The sequence below is a fragment of the Rana temporaria genome, chromosome 1 (genome assembly GCF_905171775.1).
Source record: "Rana temporaria chromosome 1, aRanTem1.1, whole genome shotgun sequence".
In the NCBI taxonomy this organism is placed as follows: Eukaryota; Metazoa; Chordata; class Amphibia; order Anura; family Ranidae; genus Rana; species Rana temporaria.
The window spans coordinates 431,367,625-431,391,515 of NC_053489.1; the positions used below are offsets into that span (position 1 = coordinate 431,367,625).

Genomic DNA, 23,891 nt, shown 5'->3' on the forward strand with positions numbered 1-23,891 from the left:
TATCCTATGGAGGAGAAATTCTCCAAAAGGTGGGCGCCCCCGGCGGTGGACGCAGCCATCTCCTGTGTGAACAGATCTTTAACTTGCCCTGTAGAAAACTTACAGGTGTTTAAGGATCCGGTTGATAAACGCTTGGAAACATTACTTAAGGCCTCCTTTACTTCAGCAGGGGCGATAGTTCAGCCTGCTGTGGCTGCTATTGGAGTTGCCCAAGCATTATCAGATAAGACTAAGCAAATGCTTAAACTGATCCCTGCCCAACAGGCAGAGGAATTTTCGGATATACCCAGGGCTATACGCTTTACGGTGGATGCTATCAAGGACTCCATCCAGCAGGCGTCACGTTCATCCTTATTTCTAATCCATATGAGAAGGCTCTTATGGTTGAAGAATTGGGTGGCTGAGCCCCCGTGCAAAAAACTCCTAAACGATGGTGGGGGGAAGGCTGCGTCTCTTTGCAGAGGTTAGGGAGGCCAGCATTCCCGACTGCTGGGTACGGTCTTCCGTGACCACCGGCTACAAACTAGAATTTCTAAGATTCCCTCCTCCTCATTACCAGGAGTCAGGAGTACCAGGCGACCCTGTGAAAAGAGCCGCATTGATGGCGGCATTGAATCATCTGCTATGCCAGAAGGTGATAGTAGAAGTACCAGTCCGGGAACAGGGATTGGGGTTCTACTCCAACCTGTTTATCATCCCAAAGCCCAACGGCGATGTCAGGCCAATCTTGGACTTAAAGGGAGTAAATGCGTACCTAAAGGTCCGCTCATTCCGGATGGAAACTATTCGGTCAGCTGTCGCCGTGCTCCAGAAGGACGACTTCATGGCGTCCATAGACATAAAGGATGCTTACCTTCATGTGCCAATTTTTCAGCCACATCAAGTATTTCTACGCTTCGCGGTGGCTCAGCGTCATTTCCAATTTGTGCCGCTCCCCTTCGGGTTGGCTACGGCCCCCCGGGTATTCACGAAGGTCCTAGCCCCAATCCTAGCCAATCTAAGGACCCAAGGGGTCACGGTCCTGGCTTACCTGGACGACCTCTTGGTCATAGACCACTCGTCTCCTGGCCTGGAACGAGCAGTGGCCCTCACGGTTCAGTACCTCGAGAGGTTCGGCTGGGTCCTAAATCGAGACAAGTCAGCATTCCTGCCCACAAGGCAGCTGGAATATCTCGGCATGAGATTGGATACAGAACAACAAAAGGGTGTTCCTACCCCTATTAAAGGTCAAGGCCATCAAGGAGCTAATACAAATAGTTCTAAGAAAGAAAAGGCCAACTGTTCGCCTATGTATGCGACTACTAGGCAAGATGGTGGCCACATTCGAGGCGGTTCCGTACGCTCAGAGCCACACTCGCATCCTGCAGGCAGCCATCCTGTCAGCATGGAGCAAGAGGCCTCAGGCCTTAGAAATTCCTTTGCCACTCTCACCAAGAGTGCGGCAAAGTCTATCTTGGTGGTTAAACCCTCAGAATCTCCTGAAGGGAAAGACTTTCAGTCCTGTGACCTGGAAGATAGTAACCACAGACGCCAGCCTGATGGGCTGGGGAGCAATTTTGGATGGTTGCACTCGCCAGGGCACTTGGGCAGCAGCAGAGAAGCAGTTGCCCATCAATATCTTGGAGCTCAGAGCTGCTCGACTAGCCCTCAGGGCTTGGACGTCCAAACTACAGGGGTTCCCGGTGAGAATACAATCGGACAATGCCACGGCGGTGGCATATATAAATCACCAAGGGGGAACCAAGAGTCAAGCCGCTCAGAAAGAAGTGAGCTTGATTTTCTTGTGGGCAGAAGCCCATGTGCCCTGCATATCGGCTATATTCATTCCCGGAGTGGACAACCTACAGGCGGACTTCTTAAGTCGCCAGACTCTGTTGCCGGGGGAGTGGTCTCTGCATCCACAGGTCTTTCAGACACTCTGCCAGAAATGGGGAGTGCCGGACGTGGATATCATGGCATCGAGACTGAACAAGAAGCTAGACAGGTTCATGTCCCGCACAAGGGATCCCAGGGCCTGCGGAACCGATGCGTTAGTTTGCCCTTGGCATCAGTTCAAACTTCTTTATGCATTTCCCCCGCTCCAGTTACTACCCCGCCTGCTGCGCAGGATCAGGGTGGAGCACATACCAGTTATCCTGGTAGCTCCAGCATGGCCCAGAAGGGCATGGTATTCACTAATCCTGAAGATGGTAGTGGGAGACCCTTGGACTCTTCCTCTACGACCAGACCTGCTATCGCAAGGTCCGATCCTCCACCCTGCCTTACGGCATCTAAATTTGACGGCCTGGAAGCTGAATCCCTGATTCTCAGGGGTAGAGGTCTGTCTCAGAAAGTAATCTCTACCCTAATCAGAGCCAGGAAACCGGTCTCTAGGGTGATTTATTACAGGGTCTGGAAGGCCTATGTAGGCTGGTGTGAGTCCAAGCGATGGCTTTCTCGCAAATTTACCATCGATAGAGTATTAAGTTTTCTCCAGCTAGGAGTGGATAGAGGACTGGCATTAAGCACAATCAAGGGACAGATTTCAGCTTTGTCAGTGTGGTTTCAGCGGCCGCTGGCCACCCACTCACTGGTTAAGACCTTCATTCAAGGGGTCTTGCGTATTAATCCTCCAGTTAAATCCCCGCTTTGCCCGTGGGATTTAAATCTTGTTCTGTCAAGTTTACAGAAACAACCTTTTGAGCCGTTGGCTGAAATTCCTTTGGTTTTACTGACAAGGAAGTTCGTATTTTTGGTCGCCATAGTTTCCGCTAGAGTATCGGAACTGGCAGCCTTATCCTGTAAGGAACCATATCTTATTTTGCATAAGGACAGGGTCGTTCTCCGCCCTCATCCTTCCTTCCTACCAAAGGTTATATCCAGTTTTCATCTAAACCAGGATTTGGTATTACCATCCTTCTTTCCTAAACCTACTTCCAAAAAGGGAAGGGTTGCTGCATACCTTGGATATTGTCAGGGCCATGAAGGCCTATCTTAAAGCTACAGAGAAGATCCGGAAAAAAGACGTGTTGTTCATTTTACCGGATGGGCCCAAAAAGGGGCAGGCAGCTGCAAAATCCACCATCTCGAGGTGGATTAAACAGTTAATCACTCAGGCCTACGGCTTGAAAGGGTTGCCTCCTCCGTTATCATTAAAGGCTCATTCTACTAGGGCCATGGGCGCCTCCTGGGCAGCACACCACCAGATCTCTATGGCTCAAGTCTGCAAGGCGGCAACCTGGTCTTCTGTCCACACGTTTACAAAGTTCTACCAGTTGGACGTAAGAAGGAATACTGATGCAGCCTTTGGGCAGGCAGTGCTGCGGGCTGCAGTTTGAGACCCTCGGATTCCGGGGGCTCCCTTTTGAGTAAAAATTTAAAATTATTTTTTTCTCAACTAAGTTGGATTTATTATGATTTAAGTATATCTCTAAATTAAATCCTTTTGTCTTGGGAAGATGTCTCCCTCCCCTCATTGTAAGCATTGCTTTGGGACATCCCACATAGTAATGAATATGCTGCTCTGTGTCCCGTGATGTACGAGAAAGAAAAAGGGATTTTTAATACAGCTTACCTGTAAAATCCTTTTCTTGGAGTACATCACGGGACACAGAGCTCCCACCCCTCTTATGGGGACCATTTTGGGAGGCATACTGCTTGCTACAAAACTGAGGTACTCCTCCTATGGGAGGGGGTTATATAGGGAGGGGCACTTCCTGTTTGAGATTGCCAGTGTCCATCACCTGAAGGTACTCCATATAACCCACATAGTAATGAATATGCTGCTCTGTGTCCCGTGATGTACTCCAAGAAAAGGATTTTACAGGTAAGCTGTATTAAAAATCCCTTTTTTCCTCTGTACGCCTCTGTGCTCGTGTACGCCTTTTTCCTCTGTACGCCTCTGTGCTCGTGTACCTCTTTTTTACTCTGTACGCCTCTGTGCTCGTGTACCTCTTTTTTACTCTGTACGCCTCTGTGCTCGTGTACGCCTTTTTCCTCTGTACGCCTTTTTCCTCTGTACGCCTCTGTGCTCGTGTACGCCTTTTTCCTCTGTACGCTTCTGTGCTCATGTACGCCTTTTTTTCCTCTGTACGCCTCTGTGCTCATGTACGCCTTTTTCCTCTGTACGCCTCTGTGCTCGTGTACGCCTTTCTCCTCTGTGCTTCTGTGCTCATGTACGCCTTTTTCCTCTGTACGCCCCTGTGCTCGTGTACGCCCCTGTGCTCGTGTAAACACCTCCTGTGTTTGTGTATGCCTTTTTCTTCTGTACGCCACTGTGCTTGTGTGTGCCTTTTTCCTATGTACTCGTGTACGCCTCTGTGCTTGTGTACGCCTTTTTCCTCTGTACGCCTCTGCTTGCTTTTACACCTCTGCTAATTTGAGAATTGGGGGGGGGGGGGGACAGTTTTCTCAACTCCGAACTGATACTCTGGTCTGGAGCCCCTCAATATGCATCCTTGAGAACCCTGCGTACCCTTTACAGTAAAATGGCACGGTCAAACATTTAGTAAATCATTATGTTGTGTCGTTTTTTTTGTGTTGGGGGGGGGGGGGGGGTAATTGGAGTGCTAATGTTCATAGGTGGTATACATGTAAAAATGTTATATATTTATTTCAAGAGTATTAGGATTGTGTATTTTCCATGAGAAAATACATAATTTGCTGCTGCAATTCTATTTAGAATATATATTTTGTAATAACTATAGTAGTTAATTTAGCCTCTTAATGGCGTGCAGGACAATTTTCTTCACTTCTATTTATCATGGAAAGTAACAAAAACATGTTGATTTTAAAAATATCAGCAAAATCTGGGCCAGGAAGGACACCTCATCCACTCATCTTGTAACTGGAAGCAGCATTTAATTAAATCCCAAGAAGCTGCACTCCTCTAATGGATGTGGATTAATGATGTTGCCCCTCCTTCCTATCTGTGATTTAGGGGTTGCTGCTATTCTGTATCTGAAGGGAAGTAATTGGAAATCTGTACCATTGCTGGATGGTAAAATAGGGACACAGTGTTGTTCCAGCGTATATACTGCTGCAAAAACTTTGGAACAGCAAATCTAGAACAGACTTTTTTTTACAGTCAGCAGCTGCAAACACTGTAGCTCAGGGCTCAAAATTTCAAGTCCTGAGCTACTAGCCAGGCCTCAAGAGTTACTCGCCACCAGTTGCCCCACCTAATTCATACACTGCCCTGCGCCTAATTGCACCCGTAAACACGCCCTCGTAGATTATCTCATGGAATGACAATGTTTTATGCAGAATCAAGTTACAAAATTAAATATTACCAACAACAACTTTAACAAAATAAGACAGGGCACTGGGGGCAGACCAGAGGGACAGGGCACTGGGGGCAGACCAGAGGGACAGGGCACTGGGGGCAGACCAGAGGGACAGGGCACTGGGGGCAGACCAGAGGGACAGGGCACTGGGGGCAGACCAGAGGGACAGGGCACTAGAACTGGGTCTCTTCCCTATTCTCTTGCTGTCTCCTCTGCAACTCCCATCCATCCTCTCTCTCTCTCTCTCTCTCTCTCCCATTCATCTCATCATGAGGAGCCTGTGTGTGCGGCTCCGCGCTTGCATGTCCCCACTTCCCCCTTTTATTCAGGCTGGCTGAGGGGAGAGGAGCTGCAGCACAGCAGGAGGGAGTACAATCCAGCGCTGAGATCCACACAACTGCACATCCATTGACACCATAGCACAGCGCACACTGACAGCGCACAGCACACATTGAGACCAGTCTGTTCACAGTGCTCAGGCTGAACTTGCATAGAGCACAAGGAGAAGAAAACTGCACACACTAGAAGGCTACCGCTCTCATGTCAGGGCAACTTTCAGTGAGCGCTGCACCGGAGTGGTAATTTTTGCAATCCTCCACCTCACTCATTACTTTCTGCTCTTCAGCTACATTGGTCGGGGCCCGGGGGAGGGGAAAAGGCTCAGAGAGGTCATACTGTTGGGTCCCATGGCTTAATGAGAATTGTAAGGAGAGCGCCTGTGTACTGCTCTGCCTGTGCGCGGCTCAACAGACTACTTTTCCCGAGCATGCACCTTTCCTCTTCGGCCGCCAATCTCATCGGGACTCTAAGGCCCCATACACACGATAGAATCCATCCGCTGAAAAATCCCAGCGAATGGGTTTCAGCGGATAGATCCTATGGTGTGTACACTCCAGCGGATCTGTTTCTGCGGATATTTCTCCCCTGGGATGGATTCCAGCTAAACAAATCTATCTGCTGGAGTCCATCCCAACGGATGGATCCGCTGGTCTGTATAGACTCACCGGATCCATCCGTCCGAAGGGATCCCCCGCATGCGTCGTAATGATTTGACGCATGCGTGGAATTCCTTATATGACAGCGTCGCGCACGTCGCCGCGTCATAATCGCGGCGACGGCGCGACACGTCATCGCCAGAGGATTTCGGCGCGGATTTCAATGCGATGGTGTGTACACTCCATCGCATAGAAATCCGCTGAAATCCTCGAGAGGATTTATCCGCGGAAACGGTCCGCTGGACTGTATTCGCGGATAAATCCTCTCGTGTGTATGGGGCCTAAGTGTAGGCACAGATTGGAGGGAGATTGGTCATGCAGCCCTGTCATCACTCGCCCCCAGCTTAAATCGACTCGCCAAATGCTAGTAGGCGAGTGGAAATTTTGAGGGCTGCTGTAGCTGCTGACTTTTAATAAGGACACTTACCTGTCCAGGGAGCCCGCGATTTCGGCCCTTCGAGGCCGATCCATCCATCGGATCGGGTGACGGTGCCGCCATTCCAACTAAGGGAAACCAGCAGTGGAGCCTTGCGGCTTCACTGCTGGTTTCTGACTGTGCATGCGAGTCGCGCAGAGCTTTATGAATGGCCAACTTGTCTTCTGGGACACACACTGATCCCAAAAGACAGCGGGGGGGCTCGCCGCAGAAGAGGACATGACGCTGGATCTGAAGTACATGCAGTACTTTCAAAAAAGTACGCCTCTGACACTTGTTGGTTTCAAGTTAAAAATCTGTATTTTTTTTGCAAGAATATTACTTGGAACCTCCAAACAAATGTAATTATTTTTTTATTTTTTTAAGCAGAGACCCTAGAGAATAAAATGGAGGTTGTTGCAATCTTTTATATCACACTGTATTTGGGCAGTGGTCTTCCAAATGCAATTTTTTGGGAAAAAAAATACACTTTAACCACTTCTGTACCGGCCTATAGTCATATGACGTCTACAGAGGGGATCTCCCATCCCGGACAGTTGTCATATGACGTCCTGCGCTTTGTGAGGGGATATCTGAAAGATGCCTGCAGCTAGAGGCATCATTCAGATATCATTATTTGCCAGCGGCGATTCTGCACACCATAAGAACGATCATAGTGGCAGTTCCGCTGCTTGATCTTTCTTATAGGCGGCAACCTCCCGCTGCCATCCGGTGCTTCTCGGGGCTCTCCCGTGCCATCGGGGGCCCGGGGAAAGAATCGTCCAGCGCCGGATGGGAAGCATAGAGATGACTGGTGACCAGATGGTCACCAGTCATCTCTATGACCGTCGGAGGCTCGGGCGCGATGTGATGATGTCACACCCGGTACACGGAAGTAAACAAAGCCGCAATTGCGGCTAGTAAGCATGAGACCGTTGAATTTTTTTTCACGATCTCATGCTTTCCAGCCTGGAGGAGAGATGTCTTATTGACCCCGCATCTCTCCATAAAGAATACCTGTCACACATTATTCCTATTACAAGGGATGTTTACATTCCTTGTAATAGGAATAAAAGTGATCAAAAAAATAAAAATGTAAAATAAAGTGTAAATATATATATATTTTTTTAAAGCGCCCCTGTCCCCGATAGCTCACGCTCAGAAGCGAACGCACACATAAGCCCACATATGTAAACGCCATTCAAACCACATATGTGAGGTATTGCCGCGTGCGTTAGAGTGTGTGCAACAATTCTAGCACTAGATCTCCTCTGTAAGGCTCCATGCACACTGAAGCTAAAAAAAAAGCTATAAAAAAAACGGCAGTAGCTTTGCAGGGAGCCTTTCAACGTTTATTAGCATTTTTGCAATCGCTTTAATCAGCATTTTTCAGTGTAGCTTTTTTTTTTTATGGACAAAAAACGCTGGCATCAGCGTTTTTGAGCGTTTATGGGTGTTTCTCAGTGTTTTTTTCCCGGCAAAAAACGTCACTTTGAACGCAAATTTCGGGCGTTTAGAAAAAAGCCAATAAACTCCAAAGCTCATTAACACTAAAAAACGCCCAGGTGTGCATGGGCACATAGGCTAACATAGAGTTCAGTTTATGGGCTTTAAAAAAAAAAAGCCAATAAACTACAGTTTTTCAGCTTCAGTGTGCATGGAGCCTAAGGCCCCGTACACACGGTCGGACAAAACCGATGAGAATGGTCCGACGGACCGTTTTCATCGGTTCACGGCTGAAGTGGTCTGATGTGTTTACACACCATCAGTTCAAAATCCGAGCGGGTCAGAACGCGGTGACGTCAAACACACGACGTGCTGAAAAAAACGAAGTTCAATGCTTCCAAGCATGCGTCGACTTGATTCTGAGCATGCGCGGGTTTTGAACCGATGCTTTTCTGTACTAACTATCGGTTTGGTCCGATCGGGCAGCGGTCCAACGGTTCGGTTTTGAAGCATGTTTTAAAATTTTGGACCGAAGGAAAACAGACCGATAGCCTATACACACGGTCGGTTTGGTCCGATGAAAATGAACTTCGGTTCATTCTCATCGGACCAAACCGACCGTGTGTACGGGGCCTAACTCTAAACTGGTAACCTGTAAAAAATTTCAAAGTGTCGCCTATGGAGATTTTTAAGTAAAAAAGTTTGGCGCCATTCCATGAGTGTGCGCAATTTTAGAGCGTGACATGTTGGGTATCTATTTACTCGGCATAACATCATCTTTCATATATTACAAAAAAATGGGGCTAACTTTTGCTGTTTTGTTATTTTTTAATTCATGGACCCATTTTTTTCCCCAAAAAAAGCCACAAATACCGCACAAGATAAAAAGTTGCAATGACCGCTATTTTATTCCCTAGGGTGTCTGCTAAAAAAACATTATATATATATATATATATATATATATATATATATATATATATATATATATATATATATATATATATATACATCTCAGGGGTCGACAAATCCCGGGCGCCAGGTCGCCATGGCGACTAGAAATAGGGTCCTGGCGACTTGGCTTGGAAGGGGGGGCAAAAAAAAAAAAAAAATAATAAATTTTTTTTTTTTTTTTTTTTTTTTTTTGTGAGCTGGCACCATCTGGTGGTGAGCCGTTGGTATTACAAGTTATTACCACCAGATGTGTAAGCTGGCGCCATCTGGTGGTGGCCGTTGGTATTACAAGTTAAGCATTACAAGTTAAACAGCAATTCTAATGTAATTTTTCACTGCCATCTTCTTCCCTCTAATTAGAACCCCCAAACATTATATATATTTTTTATCCTAACTAGAGGTCGACTGATATATCGGCCGATATTTGGCGTTTTTTAATTAATCGGCATCGGCCGATTTGTGCTTTAAAAAAGCCGATTTAAACTTCAGCACCGCGACTTGCAAAAAGCTTCTGTAATAGAAGTCAATGCAAGTTGCCTGAAGCTTCCCGTAGAAGACCTTCTCTCTCTCCTGGGCAGCCTGCCAAGTTTTAGAAAAGATATACAATGTTGCTACTTGTCAATTAACTGAACTCCGTGTAGGAGAGTTCTCAGTTTAACCATTTAAAGGCTAAATCTTTTTTGACACTTGTTGCATACAAGTAAAAATCCTGTATTTTCTGCTAGAAAATTACTTGGAACCCCCAAACATTATATATTTTTTTTTAGCAGAGACCCTAGTAAATAAAATGGCGATTGCTGCAATATTTAATGTTACACGGTATTTGCGCAGCGGTCTTTCAAACAATTTTTTTGGGGAAAAAATATACTTTAACAAATAAAATAAAAAATAACTAAACAGTAAAGTTAGCCCATATTTTTTTTTTCGTCCAAAAGTTTTCATTACCTGTTTTTGTGAATATATATATATATATATATATATATATATATATATATATATATATATATATATATATATATATATATATATATATATATATATATATATATATATATATATATATATATATATATATATATATAAAAAATGTAATACACAAAAACGGGTAATGAAAAATTTTGGACGAAAAACAAAATATGGGCTAACTTTACTGTTTAGCCCAAAAGCTCCTGAAAAATCGGCCTAACATATCGGCCCAAAAAAAATCGGCATCATAAATCGGCTATCGGCCGCCGCGATTTCTAAATATCGGCATCGGCCAGAGAAAAACCCATATCGGTCGACCTCTAATCCTAACACCCTAGAAAATAAAATGGCGATCGTTGCAATACTTTCTGTCATGCCGTATTTGCGCAGCGGTCTTGCAAGCGCACTTTTTTGGGGAAAAAATTACACTTTTTTAAATAAAAAAAATAAGACAACAGTAACATTATCCCCATTTTTAATAATAATGTTACGCTGAGTAAATTGATACCCAACATGTCACGCTTCAAAATTACGTCCGCTCGTGGAATGGCGTCAAACTTTTACCCTTTAAAATCTCCATAGGCGACGTTTAAAAAACTCTACAGATTGCATGTTTTGAGTTACAGAGGAGGTCTAGGGCTAGAATTATTGCTCTCGCTCTACCAATCGCGGCAATACCTTACATGTGTGGTTTGAACACCGTTTACATATGCGGTCGCTGCTCACGTATGTGTTTGCTTCTGCGCGCAAGCTCGTCGCGACGGGGCGCGTTTTCTGGCTCCTAACTTTTTTAGCTGGCTCCTAGATTCCAAGCAAATTTGTCAACCCCTGATATATATATATATATATATATATAACGTTTGGGGGTTCTGAGTAATTTTCTAGCAAAAGAATGATGATTTGTACATGTAGGAGAGATATGCCAGAATAGGCCTGGTATTGAGGTGGGTATAAAAAGCCCGGTATTGAAGTGGTTAATGAATAAGGAAGATCTAAACCGTAAAGTTAGCCCAATTATTTTTTTGTATAACATGAAAGATGTTACGCCGTGAGAATCGTGATCTTTATTCTAAGCAAAAAAAATGTTTTTCTCATTTTGGCCAGAACCGTGCAGCTCTAAGTTAGGTAAACTTTATTTAAAGTTTAAAGTCCATTTGCAGAAGTATTCTTTTATTTTTATTTTTTTATTGCATGTGAGCTTTTTATTGCCGTGTGTTTCCCCTTCAATTCTGGTCACAACAGGAAGTGATGAGAAATCTCTCCAAAGGCAAAGGACATTTAGTAGAGTGGAGAGGGGTTAGATCTTCTAATAACATTTTTGTTGCTGTCTGTGCCTTCCTATGGGTCACAGATGGAAATCCACTATATTACCAAAAGTATTGGTACGCCTGCCTTTGCATGAGCTTTAATGGCATCCCAGTCTTAGTCCGTAGGGTTCCATATTGATTTGGCCCACCCTTTGCAGCTATAACAGTGTCTTTGGGAATGTTTGACCATTCTTCCAGAAGCGCATTTGTGAGGTCAGGCACTGATGTTGGACAAGAGTCTGGCTCACAGTATCGGCTCTAATTCATCCCAAAGGTGTTCTATTGGGTTGAGGTCAGGACTCTGTGCAGGCCAGTTAAGTTGCTCCACCCCAAACTCGCTCATCCACACTATGTGGCCAAAAGTATTGAGCCACCCTGCCAAATCATTTGGTGGAGGGGGGGATTATGGTGTGGGGTTGTGTTTCAGGGGTTGGGCTTGGCCCCCTAGTTCCAGTGAAGGAAATTCTTTTTTATATATATATATATATATATATATATATATATATATATATATATATATATATATATATATATATATATATTATATATTTCTTTATCGTACATCACGGGACACAGAGCGGCATTCATTACTATATGGGTTATATGGAGTACCTTCAGGTGTAGACACTGGCAATCTCAAACAGGAAATGCCCCTCCCTATATAACCCCCTCCCATAGGAGGAGTACCTCAGTTTTTCCGCCAGTGTCTTAGGTGTTAGTCATGGTTTAGCTTGCCTCCACATCCTTGGGATTAGGTGAGCTAACCGGTTCTGTCCAAAAAAGCCTCAGCGCTAAAGTGGTCAGTAACCGGACCCCAAACCCTTGGGGTATAGCCCATAATGCTTTTCTTTTTAGAGAGCTGGACCCTGGGCCCAGAACTTAGAAACCTTTGGGTGCCTAATGTTTCTGTTGCCAGAGTGCTATATGGGCCCAGGACAGTGGATCCTTCATAGGAACCCAGGGCCTGAAGGTCTAGACATCCCCACCGAGATGGGGGAAGATTGGGCCTCTTGCTTGGCAAAGTCCTGCGGCATGGAGCAGGTAAGTGAGGGGAAAAACTTGCAGAACTTGGTTCTTAGCAGGTTTTTTCTGGGGGGTCACAGGGGACATGCCTAAAGTTATGCACTGCATCTGGCAAACTAGTCACATATCATAAAGATAGGATGGCTCTATATGTATTATTCCCCATAAGATGTGACCTCCCTTGTAGTGTTGGAAAAGCATTGAGTGGGGCCTGTGATATAAAAGTATATGTGTGTGTCAGAGAGCTGTGCTTACCTGCAAGCCTCCAGGCGATGCTCCATTCAGTCTTCCTCCTCACGGCCTGCAAAGCAGGCAAAACGCCGACCTCCTCATGGTTGCAGGCTGCAGTTTGCTGGAGCAGAGAGGTCCCTTCCTCCCAACCCCACCCCCCCCCTGTCGGGAGGGGCATTTCCTGTTTGAGATTGCTGGGGGGGAAGGGCGGGTCAGTGGCTTAAGGAAGGGGCGGCCCTTCCTTGTTTGTTCCATATAGCTCATTCAATACTTTGGAACTGAGGAGGAAAGACCAGAACGGCAAGCACGGGGCGCCGAGGACACACAGTGGCCAGAAAGAATATTGCAGTCTTCAGAAAGACTGTTTTCAAGCCTAGGAATAGGCTGTTTCTTTTCCATCTCATAGTTTTTCTTGCAATACTACTCAGGGGGACAGAATGTTTTTTCTTTCCTAGATTTGAAAAAAAAAAAAAAAAAAAAAGATTTTTTTTTGAAAAAAAAAAAAAGTGTCATCCTAGGGGAGAGGAAGCATTTTTTATCCCCCAAACAGGTGTTTGGGCATTTAACTATTTATAAGTCCCAGGTACCAATAAGTAGCAGGTGTACCTCGGTATTGTACCATGGCATCAAAAAAACAAGGGTACAAGAGGTGGGGATTCCCCCAGAGAGTCTGAGGTCTCGGACAATGCTATGCCGCTGCTTTCCCCACAGGGAGCCTTGGGGCCATCGGGATCTGGGGCTGGAGCTGACGCGGGTCAGTCCAACCCTAAGATGGTCACGGAGGAGGTATTACTCACCTCTTTAAAAGAGATGCAGAAAAGCATGGGTAAAATGATAGCCGCAGCTATGCGGGGCAGTAAGCGGAATAGATCTCCGTCGCCCGAGCGCGGACCCTCAGAAGAGGAGGTCCTTTCCTCAGGGGAATTGGACGACCTCTTGGACAAGGACCAAGTAGGTTCAGGGATCGAAGATCCGGATACAGAGGAGTCTGGGGCAGTCTCCCTGAGGGAGAGCTGGTGGATTCAAGGATTGTCGGACTTGGTCCATAGGGCATTCAACTTGCCAGTACCAGATCTCCAGGTATCGACGGTTTCAGCTTTGGGCTCACTGAGGGCGCCTCAAAGCAATGCTGTGTTTCCGATCCATCCTCTATTAGAGGGAGTTTTGTTCCAAGATTGGAACAAGCCAGATAAGATCTTCTTACCACCTAAGAAGTTCTCTGTCCTATATCCTATGGAAGAAAAATTTTCCAAAAGATGGGCTACTCCTGCAGTGGACGCAGCCATCTCATGTGTTAACAAATCGTTAACATGCCCTGTAGAAAACATACAGGTGTTCAAGGATCCAGTTGATAAGCGCTTGGAAGCACTACTTAAGAACTCCTTCACTACTGCAGGGGCAGTAGTACAGCCAGCTGTGGCTGCGATTGGGGTCGCTCAAGCATTATCGGATCAATTTAAGCAGATGCTTAAACTTATTCCTGCCCAGCAGGCAGAAGAATTTTCGGATGTCCCTAAGGCCATATGTTTTACGGTAGACGCAATCAAGGATTCTATCCAGCAAGCGTCACGTTTATCGTTATCCCTTATCCATATGAGAAGACTCTTATGGTTAAAAAGCTGGGAGGCTGAGCCCCCATGCAAGAAGCTCCTGGTAGGGTTCCCCTTCCATGGAGGACGACTCTTCGGAGAAGACCTAGATAAATACATTCAGACCATTTCAAACGGCAAGAGTACTCTCTTGCCAACTAAGAAGAAGGTTCAGGGGCCTGCGTTTAAACGACAGTATTCCCCTGGGCAGGGGCCCTCTAATGCCAAGCAGTATCGACGGCCTCCTGCAAAAGCAAACTTCGACTTCAACAGCAAATCACAAGGACAGGCTGTTAGAGGCAAAAGGCAGTGGTTTCGCAAACCAGCAAAACCAGCCCCCAAGCCAACCTTATGAAGGGGCGCCCCCACCCACGAAGGTGGGGGGAAGGCTGCGACTCTTTTCAGAGATTTGGGAAGCCAGCATTCCCGACGAGTGGGTACGGTCTTCCGTGGCCACAGGCTACAAATTAGATTTCCTAAGGTTTCCTCCTCCTCATTTCCAGGAGTCGAGGATTCCAAACGATCCGCCTCGGATTCCGGCCAGTCCTGGAACAGGGGCTGGGTTTCTACTCCAACCTATTCATCATCCCCAATGGAGATGTCAGGCCAATTTTGGACCTAAAGATGGTAAATGCATATCTAAAGATCCGCTCATTTCGGATGGAATCCGTGCGGTCAGCAGCTGCCACACTCCAGAAGGACGACTTCATGGCGTCCATAGACATAAAGGATGCCTACCTTCATGTTCCAATTTATCAGCCACATCAAAGATATCTACGCTTCATGGTGGCTTCGCGTCACTTCCAATTCGTGGCGCTTCCCTTCGGGTTGGCTACGGCCCCCCGGGTGTTCACGAAGGTCCTAGCTCCGATCCTAGCCAAGCTAAGGATCCAAGGGGTCACGATCCTAGCATACCTGGACGACCTCCTAGTCATAGACCACTCGTCTCCCGGCTTGGAGCGAGCAGTGGCCCTCACGGTCCAATACCTCGAGAGGTTCGGCTGGGTCCTAAATCGAGAAAAGTCAGCTTTCCAGCCCACAAGGCAGTTGGAATATCTCGGCATGAGATTAGACACAGAACAACAAGGAGTGTTCCTACCTCTGAGGAAGGTAAAAGCCATCAAGGAATTAATCCTACTGGTTCTAAGCAAGAAAGAACCGACTATTCGCCTATGTATGAGGTTACTAGGCAAGATGGTGGCCACGTTCGAGGCGGTACCATACGCCCAGAGCCACACTCGCATCCTACAGGCAGCCATCCTGTCAGCATGGAGCAGAAGGCCACAGGCCTTGGATATCCCGTTGCCGCTCTTATCAAGAGTCCGACAAAGTCTGTGTTGGTGGTTAGACCCTCAGAATCTACTGAAGGGGAAGTCTTTCAGCCCAGTGGCTTGGAAGATAGTGACCACAGACGCCAGCCTGACGGGCTGGGGAGCAATTTTGGATGGTTGCACTCGCCAAGGTACTTGGGCAAAGCCAGAGAAGCAGTTGCCCATCAACATCTTGGAGCTCAGAGCTGCTCGACTAGCCCTCAGGGCTTGGACGTCAAAATTGCAGGGGTTCCCGGTGAGAATTCAATCAGACAATGCCACGGCCGTGGCATACATAAATCACCAAGGGGGAACCAGGAGTCAAGCCGCTCAAAGAGAGGTGAGCTTGATTCTTCTATGGGCAGAGGCTCATGTGCCCTGCATATCGGCAATATTCATTCCAGGAGTGGACAACTTTCAGGCGGACTTCTTAAGCCGCCAGACTCTATGGCCGGGGGAATGGTCTCTGCATCCACAAGTCTTTCAAGCACTCTGCCAAAGATGGGGAGTGCCGGACGTGGATATCATGGCATCGAGACTCAACAAGAAACTAGACAGGTTCATATCCCGCTCAAGGGATCCGATGGCCTGCGGAACCGATGCGTTGGTTTGCCCTTGGCATCAGTTCAAACTTCTTTATGCGTTTCCCCCGCTCCAGTTACTACCCCGCCTGCTGCGCAGGATCCGGGTGGAACACATACCAGTCATCCTGGTAGCTCCAGCATGGCCCAGAAGGGCATGGTACTCACTCATCCTAAAGATGGTAGTGGGAGACCCTTGGACTCTTCCTCTACGGCCAGACCTGCTATCGCAAGGTCCGATCCTCCACCCTGCCTTACGGCATCTAAATTTGACGGCCTGGAAGCTGAATCCCTGATTCTCAGGGGTAGAGGTCTGTCTCAGAAAGTAGTCTCTACCCTAATCAGAGCCAGGAAACCGGTCTCTAGGGTGATTTATTACAGGGTCTGGAAGGCCTATGTAGGCTGGTGTGAGTCCAAGCGATGGCTTTTCTCGCAAATTTACCATCGATAGAGTATTAAGTTTTCTCCAGCTAGGAGTGGATAAAGGATTGGCATTAAGCACAATCAAAGGACAGATTTCTGCTCTGTCAGTGTGGTTTCAGCGGCCGCTGGCCACCCACTCGCTGGTTAAGACCTTCCTTCAAGGGGTCTTACGTATTAGACCTCCAGTTAAATCCCCGCTTTGTCCGTGGGATTTAAATCTTGTTCTGTCAAGTTTACAGAAACAACCGTTTGAGCCGTTGGCTGAAATTCCTTTGGTTCTACTGACAAGGAAGTTAGTATTTTTGGTTGCCATAGTTTCCGCAAGAAGAGTTTCGGAGCTAGCGGCCTTATCCTGTAAGGAACCATATCTTGTTTTTCATAAGGACAGGGTCGTTCTCCGCCCTCATCCTTCCTTCCTACCGAAGGTCATATCCAGTTTTCATTTGAACCAGGATTTGGTATTACCATCCTTCTTCCCTAAACCTACTTCCAGAAAGGAAGGGTTGCTGCATACCTTGGATATTGTCAGGGCCATGAAGGCCTATCTTAAAGCTACAAAGAAGATCCGGAAAACAGATGTGCTGTTCATTCTACCGGAGGGGCCCAAGAAGGGGCAGGCAGCTGCAAAGTCCACCATTTCTAGGTGGATTAAGCAATTAATCACTCAGGCCTACGGCTTGAAAGGGTTGCCTCCTCCAGTATCATTAAAGGCTCATTCTACTAGAGCCATGGGCGCCTCCTGGGCAGCACACCACCAGATCTCTATGGCTCAAGTTTGCAAGGCGGCAACCCGGTCTTCTGTCCACACGTTTACAAAATTCTACAAGTTGGACGTAAGAAGGAATACTGATACTGCCTTCGGGCAGGCAGTGCTGCAGGCTGCAGTTTGAGACCCTCGGATTCCGGGGGCTCCTCTTTTTTGAGTTAAATTTAAAATTTAAAATTATTTTTCTCAACTAAGTTGGATTTATTATGATTTGAGTATATCTCTAAATTAAATCCTTTTGTCTTGGAGATGTTCTCCCTCCCCTCATTGTAAGCATTGCTTTGGGACATCCCATATAGTAATGAATGCCGCTCTGTGTCCCGTGATGTACGATAAAGAAAAAGAGATTTTTAATACAGCTTACCTGTAAAATCTTTTTCTTGGAGTACATCACGGGACACAGAGCTCCCACCCCTCTTTTTTGAGGACCATTTTGGGAGGCATACTGCTTGCTACAAAACTGAGGTACTCCTCCTATGGGAGGGGGTTATATAGGGAGGGGCATTTCCTGTTTGAGATTGCCAGTGTCTACACCTGAAGGTACTCCATATAACCCATATAGTAATGAATGCCGCTCTGTGTCCCGTGATGTACTCCAAGAAAAAGATTTTACAGGTAAGCTGTATTAAAAATCTCTTTTTTTAACAACCTGGAAAACATGAAAGGTCTATAAGCTTTTGTAAAACTTCAGTTATGCAAAGCCGTTGTGCATGAGGAGTGTGGGAGGATGGATTCTGTACACAACATTATATGACCAACACGCTGGGTCACCGACACAGGAAGGAGGGAAAATCTTTCATGGTTTACAGAGAACAAAAAAGACTGGGCAGAAGTATTTCCTCTTACCCTGTGTATCCAAATCTTTAAAAAATAAATGTTTTTGGTAACATTGGGCTTTAATACTTTTTTTTTATATATAAATAAATGATTAATCAGGATGTTCTTTTAAAATAATTTCCTTTGTAAAGTTGGACAGAATATTCAGCTGTGTCTTTGATCTCTTTCAGGTATTGTGTGAATATGGAATGGTTCATGTGACATCAGAGAAAAGTGGTGGGAGTGCCAAAGATTACTGTATTCTTTTTAATTCACAATGGGCTCATTTGCCTCATGACCTGACCAAAGCTGTAAGTAAGCCTTCCCTCCTTACATTCCATAACTGTATCTGTTTATCTAACTTGATTACATGTCTCTCCATAGAGCTATTGAGGTTAGAGGTCGACCGATATCGGCTGATTATTTGGCAGTTTTTAAGAAATCGGCATCGGCCGATTATTGTGAAAATTAGGCCGATTTTCATCTGCCGCATTAAACCTGCTGACCAGTGCCCCGCTCCACCTACAGCAGCACGTGAAATGAATTTACCCGCGCCGTCGATAGCCTGTGCGTCGGCCCCTATAGAGGAAAAGAGAAAGTTTCACTAGCACCGCCCAGCCCCCCCCCCCCCTACCTCGGCGGGCTGTAGCAGAGGAAGAAAGCATCAGCAAACATGTCACAAGCCAGAGCCGCTGCCGGTTTAGTGTCACATTCGGCTCCCCATCACAGATTGCTCCGGAAGTGACGTTCCGTCGCCGCCATCTTTCTACACCCCACACTCCTGCACAGTAATAGAGTGTGAAGGGGGCAAGCGGACATCTTATTACACCCACCAGAGTTTTAGATTTCACCGTTAATTTCAACACGGAACGGAGCTTATATGCTTAATTACAGTATTTTGGAAATCCGACGCAACGCATCCCCCACCCACCGCCAGCACCATCCATCTATCCTCCTCCACAACGCACCCACCGCCAGCACCATCCATCTATCCCCCTCCACAACGCATCCCCCACCCACCGCCAGCACCATCCATCCATCCCCCTCCACAACGCATCCCACTCCACAACGCACCCCCCACCCACACCCAGAACCATCCATTCATCCCACTCCACAACGCATCTCCCACCCACGTCCAGCACCATCCATCCCCCTCCACAACGCACCCCCCACCCACCACCAGCAACACACATCTAGCCCCCTCCACAACGCATCCCACACCCAGCACCATCCATTCATCCCCCTCCACAACGCATCTCCCACCCACGTCCAGCACCATCCATCCCCCTCCACAACGCACCCCCCACCCACCACCAGCAACACACATCTAGCCCCCTCCACAACGCATCCCACACCCAGCACCAATCCATCCCCCTCCACAACGCATTCCCACACCCAGCACCATCCATCCATCCCCCTCCACAACGCATCCCACACCCAGCACCATCCATCCATCCCCCTCCACAACGCATCCCACACCCAGCACCATCCATCCCCCTCCACAATGCATCCCACACCCAGCACCATCCATCCCCCTCCATAATGCATCCCAATCCAAAAATCGGCCGCCCCGATTTCTAAATATCGGCATCGGCCAGAGAAAAACCCATATCGGTCGACCTCTAATTGAGGTTGATTTACTAAAGGCAATTATACTGTGCACTTCAATTGCAGTTGCTCTAGAACTGAATCCCTGTACACCACTACAAAAAACTGACATCTCAGGTCAGAGGCGATGTACTAACAATCTGATGTTAGTACAGCGATTATTATCTTTTTTCCCTGCTGTTTTTGTTCTGATGTTTGTTCAGAGCACTGGTAGGCAGATTTTTTTTTTTTGGTCTTGGGCCTTCGACAGAGGCCAGCTGAATGTCCGTCATACAAACAGGCCGAATGTCAGACAATTTCTATTGAACCAGCCGATGCCTGCCAACATTCAACCTTTGTGTTCTAGGCTTAAGGGAATGCTCTTAAATGAGGGGAAGCTCTGCATGTGCAAGAAGAAATGCTGTTTCTGATTTTCCTTGCATGTAATTGGGTATTCTTTGCAAAGTAAAACTTTACCTCCTTTACTAAGATTTGGAGCAAGTGCGCTTCCAGTGCACAGTGTATTTGCCTTTAGTAAATCATCCTCATAGTGTATCTCTAGCACTACCAGCTGTTCTGATATTTGGTTTTCACTCACCCTTACCTCTGCTTATTCAATGTTTTCATCATAAACTCACTCAGAATTTTCCACATTTGTGACAGCGTGAGCATCACACTTTTAATCTTCTATCTGCAGTGTAGGCATAAAAAGCCATATCAAGCTCCTAACTCCATATTTAATTTGCCATATAGCTTAAATAGAATTGTTTTTGCAATACAGTTTGTTTTCCATTGCTAATTAATTTGCATTAGAAATATGTGTGGAAAAACCCATGCAATTGCTGTATTGAGTGATTGAGTTGACATTTGACGGTTGTGGGGTAAAGCCCTCGTTCACACAATGCGATTTGTCAGAAATCCGCTGTTTTGATCGTTTGATTAAACACGTTCTTATCTTGTCCTAAACGTAGGCCTCGCTCCATCTTCAAGATCAGACTGCATCTGTTCTTTGTTCCCCCACGGATGTCCCAGATGGTGGCTTCAGTAACCGTATCCCGATGGTAATGAGGGGAAATTGCACTTTTTATGATAAGGTGCGACTGGCGCAAATCAATGGAGCACGTGGGCTACTGATTGTTAGTCGGGAGCGGCTGGTGAGTAGAAGGGTATTATGGATCTTTTGCATGATCAGTTTTCTGATGACATACTTTGCCGTTTTGCAATGCCAATAAACAGCCTAAACTTTTTGCTTATAAAAGGTAGGTATCTCCTCCAACCCAAACACAGGTTGTAAATGAGGGAAAACAAGTGGTCCCCAGTGCTAAAATCTGTTTTCCCAGATACTGGTTACTAGTCAAGCATTTCTTTCTGCATCTTGTCATTATAAAATTCTAGCAATTTAAAGTGGAAGTAAACCCATCGATTTAACAGTTTTAAAAAAACAGTTAGATGCCACGTGCCAGAAATGTAACTGTCACACTGGTTGTGCTCTATGCCAAACTGTCAAACCAACCAATGGCTGGTGTCATAACTGATCACACGTGCTGGATCGTGGCATTTGAAGATTAAACAGAGACCAAGATGGCAGCTTCCTTGGCTGAAAACAATGAGGCTGCATTCACACCTGAGCGTAGCGTTTTGCCGCAATTTTGCGGTGTGTTTTGCCGCAATATTTGCAGCGTTTTTTATCGCTGTGTTTTTTACCGTGATTTTGGACAGGTCTAGGGTCACCAATGTTAAAAACAGAAAAACGCCCAAATACGCTCAATTCGAGCGACAAAAAAGGGTCCAGAACTTGTTTGAGCTTCAGGGGTTCGGCGTCAGCCGTTTTGGAGTGGAGATGTGAACCATCTCCATTGAGAATAATGTATTTTTTGCCCTTTAGCGTTTTGGAGCTTCATGCTTCAGGCGACAAAACGCTCAGGTATGAATGCAGCCTGAGAGGTTTTACTTCCACTTTTAATGATACAGATTTAGGCTCAAGATGCTAAGCTTTACAGAAGCTTCATTTTTTTTTTTCTTGTCCATTGAGGGACACAGAAATTCTTAAGATGTTGGGTTGTACTCCTGCCTACAGGAGAAATGGACACTAGCAACACAAAAGCCTGTACAGGATAATTCCGCCCACAACCTTCATGCCTCGTTTTTTGCCCGTGTCTTCTGGAGAGCGGACATGTTCTCTTCAGCTCTGCTGTTTGTTCATTTGGAAGATTTTCTACTGTCAAATGTCATCTAGTGGATGCTCTGGTGACTCTGTGGAATCTCTTTCCTCCCCCAAAGCTTCTTTCTCATCTGCTTTGAAGGATCAAGTAAAAAGGCATTCCAATGATTCTCATTGTACTGGAATGGTGCAGGCCCGGGTGGTACTTTAATATAGTAAGATTCCTGGAAGTTGTTCATTGAGCTTTCCTAGAATGTTAGGAACTTCTGTTTTAAGGACCGATTTACCATTCTGTTTTGTGGTCACTGGCCTAAAGGGGAGTTCCAGCCTTTTTAGGTTTATTAAAAGTCAGCAGCTACAAAAAGTGTAGCTGCTGACTTTTAATAAACACACTTACCTGCTCCATGGTCCAGCGACGCGGCTGCCCGGAGCTCCGTCCCCCCCGTCCCCCCCGCCTGCGCCTTTGTGGGCACCTGGCCGTGACCGCTTTCGGCTTCATGGCTGGGAACGCACTGCGCATGCGCGAGGCGGCTCTGCGCTCCCTGAGTGGTCAGGCGATCTCCTGGGACCTGTCGGGTGTCTCAGGAGATCGCCTAGAGGGAGGGGCCGCTTAAGGCGAGAGGAGAAGTCACCGAGGCGGTCCCTGGGCGGAAGTAGGAAGTGGGACAGGCAGTCCCACTCTTATCGAAGCCCCCCCCCCCCCAAAAAAAAATTGCATGCTAAATGTGGCATCTAAGGAGGCGAGGAGTGCTTAAAGTGGAAGTTCCACTTTTGGGTGGAGCTCCGCTTTAAGAACCTGGTTATTGCAGCCCCAGGAACGTTTCTTCATCCTTGATTCGTACAATGATAAAAGATAGGAAGGCTGCTTCTGTCAAGATCTGTACATGTGGAAGGCATACTTTGCTTGGTGTGAATCTCAAGGCTTCCACTGTAGGAGTTTCTATGTGGGATGAATCTTCACACCTTCCTGAGCAGCGCACCATCTTGCGCTCAATGCTTTTTAAGAGTCAGGTTTTTTTACTTTTTTCAAAGTACTGTGGGCTTCACTTTCCTTGATTAAGACCTTTGTACATGGAGTCACGTATGTAGTGCCTCCCTTTTAGTTTCCCTGTGACATCTGAATCTGGTTCTGTCTGTGCTTTAGAAACTGCTGTTTGAACCCACTAGAGACTTTCTTTTCATACCCAAAAGGTTGGTATTCCTTGTAGCCATCACCTTTACGAGGTAGGTGTCTGAGCTGGTGGCTTTATCCTAGGGACACAGTAGTATATTCTGCACTTGAATAAAGTAATTGTATAGGAGTGTGGCCATCCAGCTTTCTTTATTCCTGGAGTGTGAGGTCTTTACAAGATTCTCTGGCTGTTTGAATATTATACAGCCGATGCCCCAGTGGCTACTTTTAGGGGATCCAGTGGTCACAGTGAACCAACAAACAGGCAGAATACCAAGTAGAGAAACTTAGGCCGGCCATAGACTGTTTCAATCTCAGCTGGTTTAGCCGGAACCGTGTGTGGGCAGGCTGAATGCACCAAGCTGATCGATTTGATCAACCTGGGTACAACCAGCCTGCCGGATTCACTTGCGATTACTGCTAGCGGCTGCTATAACCACTGGCTTCCCCTGCCAGGAGAAAACAATTGCTTGGCAGGAGAGATTTTCCTGTCAGCACTGTCTGTGTTGATGGAGGAATCGTGCAAAATGTTTTGGTTGCAGGAAGGAAATTTGCACCATCTATGGCCGGCCTTAGTCAGACAGCAGGTGGAAAACGGAAGCATAGTCAAACAGGCAAGGAGTTGAGGGGGGCAGCAGATAGAAGTTAAGTGCAAATGACAGGCAGAGGTTAGATTGCAGATGACAAGTTTAAGGCTCGTTTCACATATATGCGAATTGGATTTTTAAACCACATGCGATTTGTATGACATGTGAACCTATCTGGCTTTCTATGGAGTGAGACTGGTTCAGGTGCGATTGCAAGTAAATAATTTGCACCTGAGCCGGAGAACTAAACCGCAAAATGTTCTTTCTAGTGTATGATTTCTATGTTTGTTGCCACCTTTTTC

General features: G+C 46.4%; 1 protein-coding gene across 2 annotated transcripts in view; it reads left to right on the forward strand.

Moving 5' to 3' along the window:
- The window catches only part of SPPL2B (signal peptide peptidase like 2B), an 80,785-nt gene that overhangs the window by 24,031 nt on the left and 32,863 nt on the right, over nt 1-23,891 (forward strand). For both annotated transcript variants that reach the window (XM_040325606.1, XM_040325595.1), the window contains exons 2-3: nt 18,275-18,394; nt 20,642-20,824. In XM_040325606.1, coding sequence (XP_040181540.1) covers nt 18,275-18,394; nt 20,642-20,824 — 303 coding nt within the window. The remainder of the gene's footprint in view (nt 1-18,274; nt 18,395-20,641; nt 20,825-23,891) is intronic.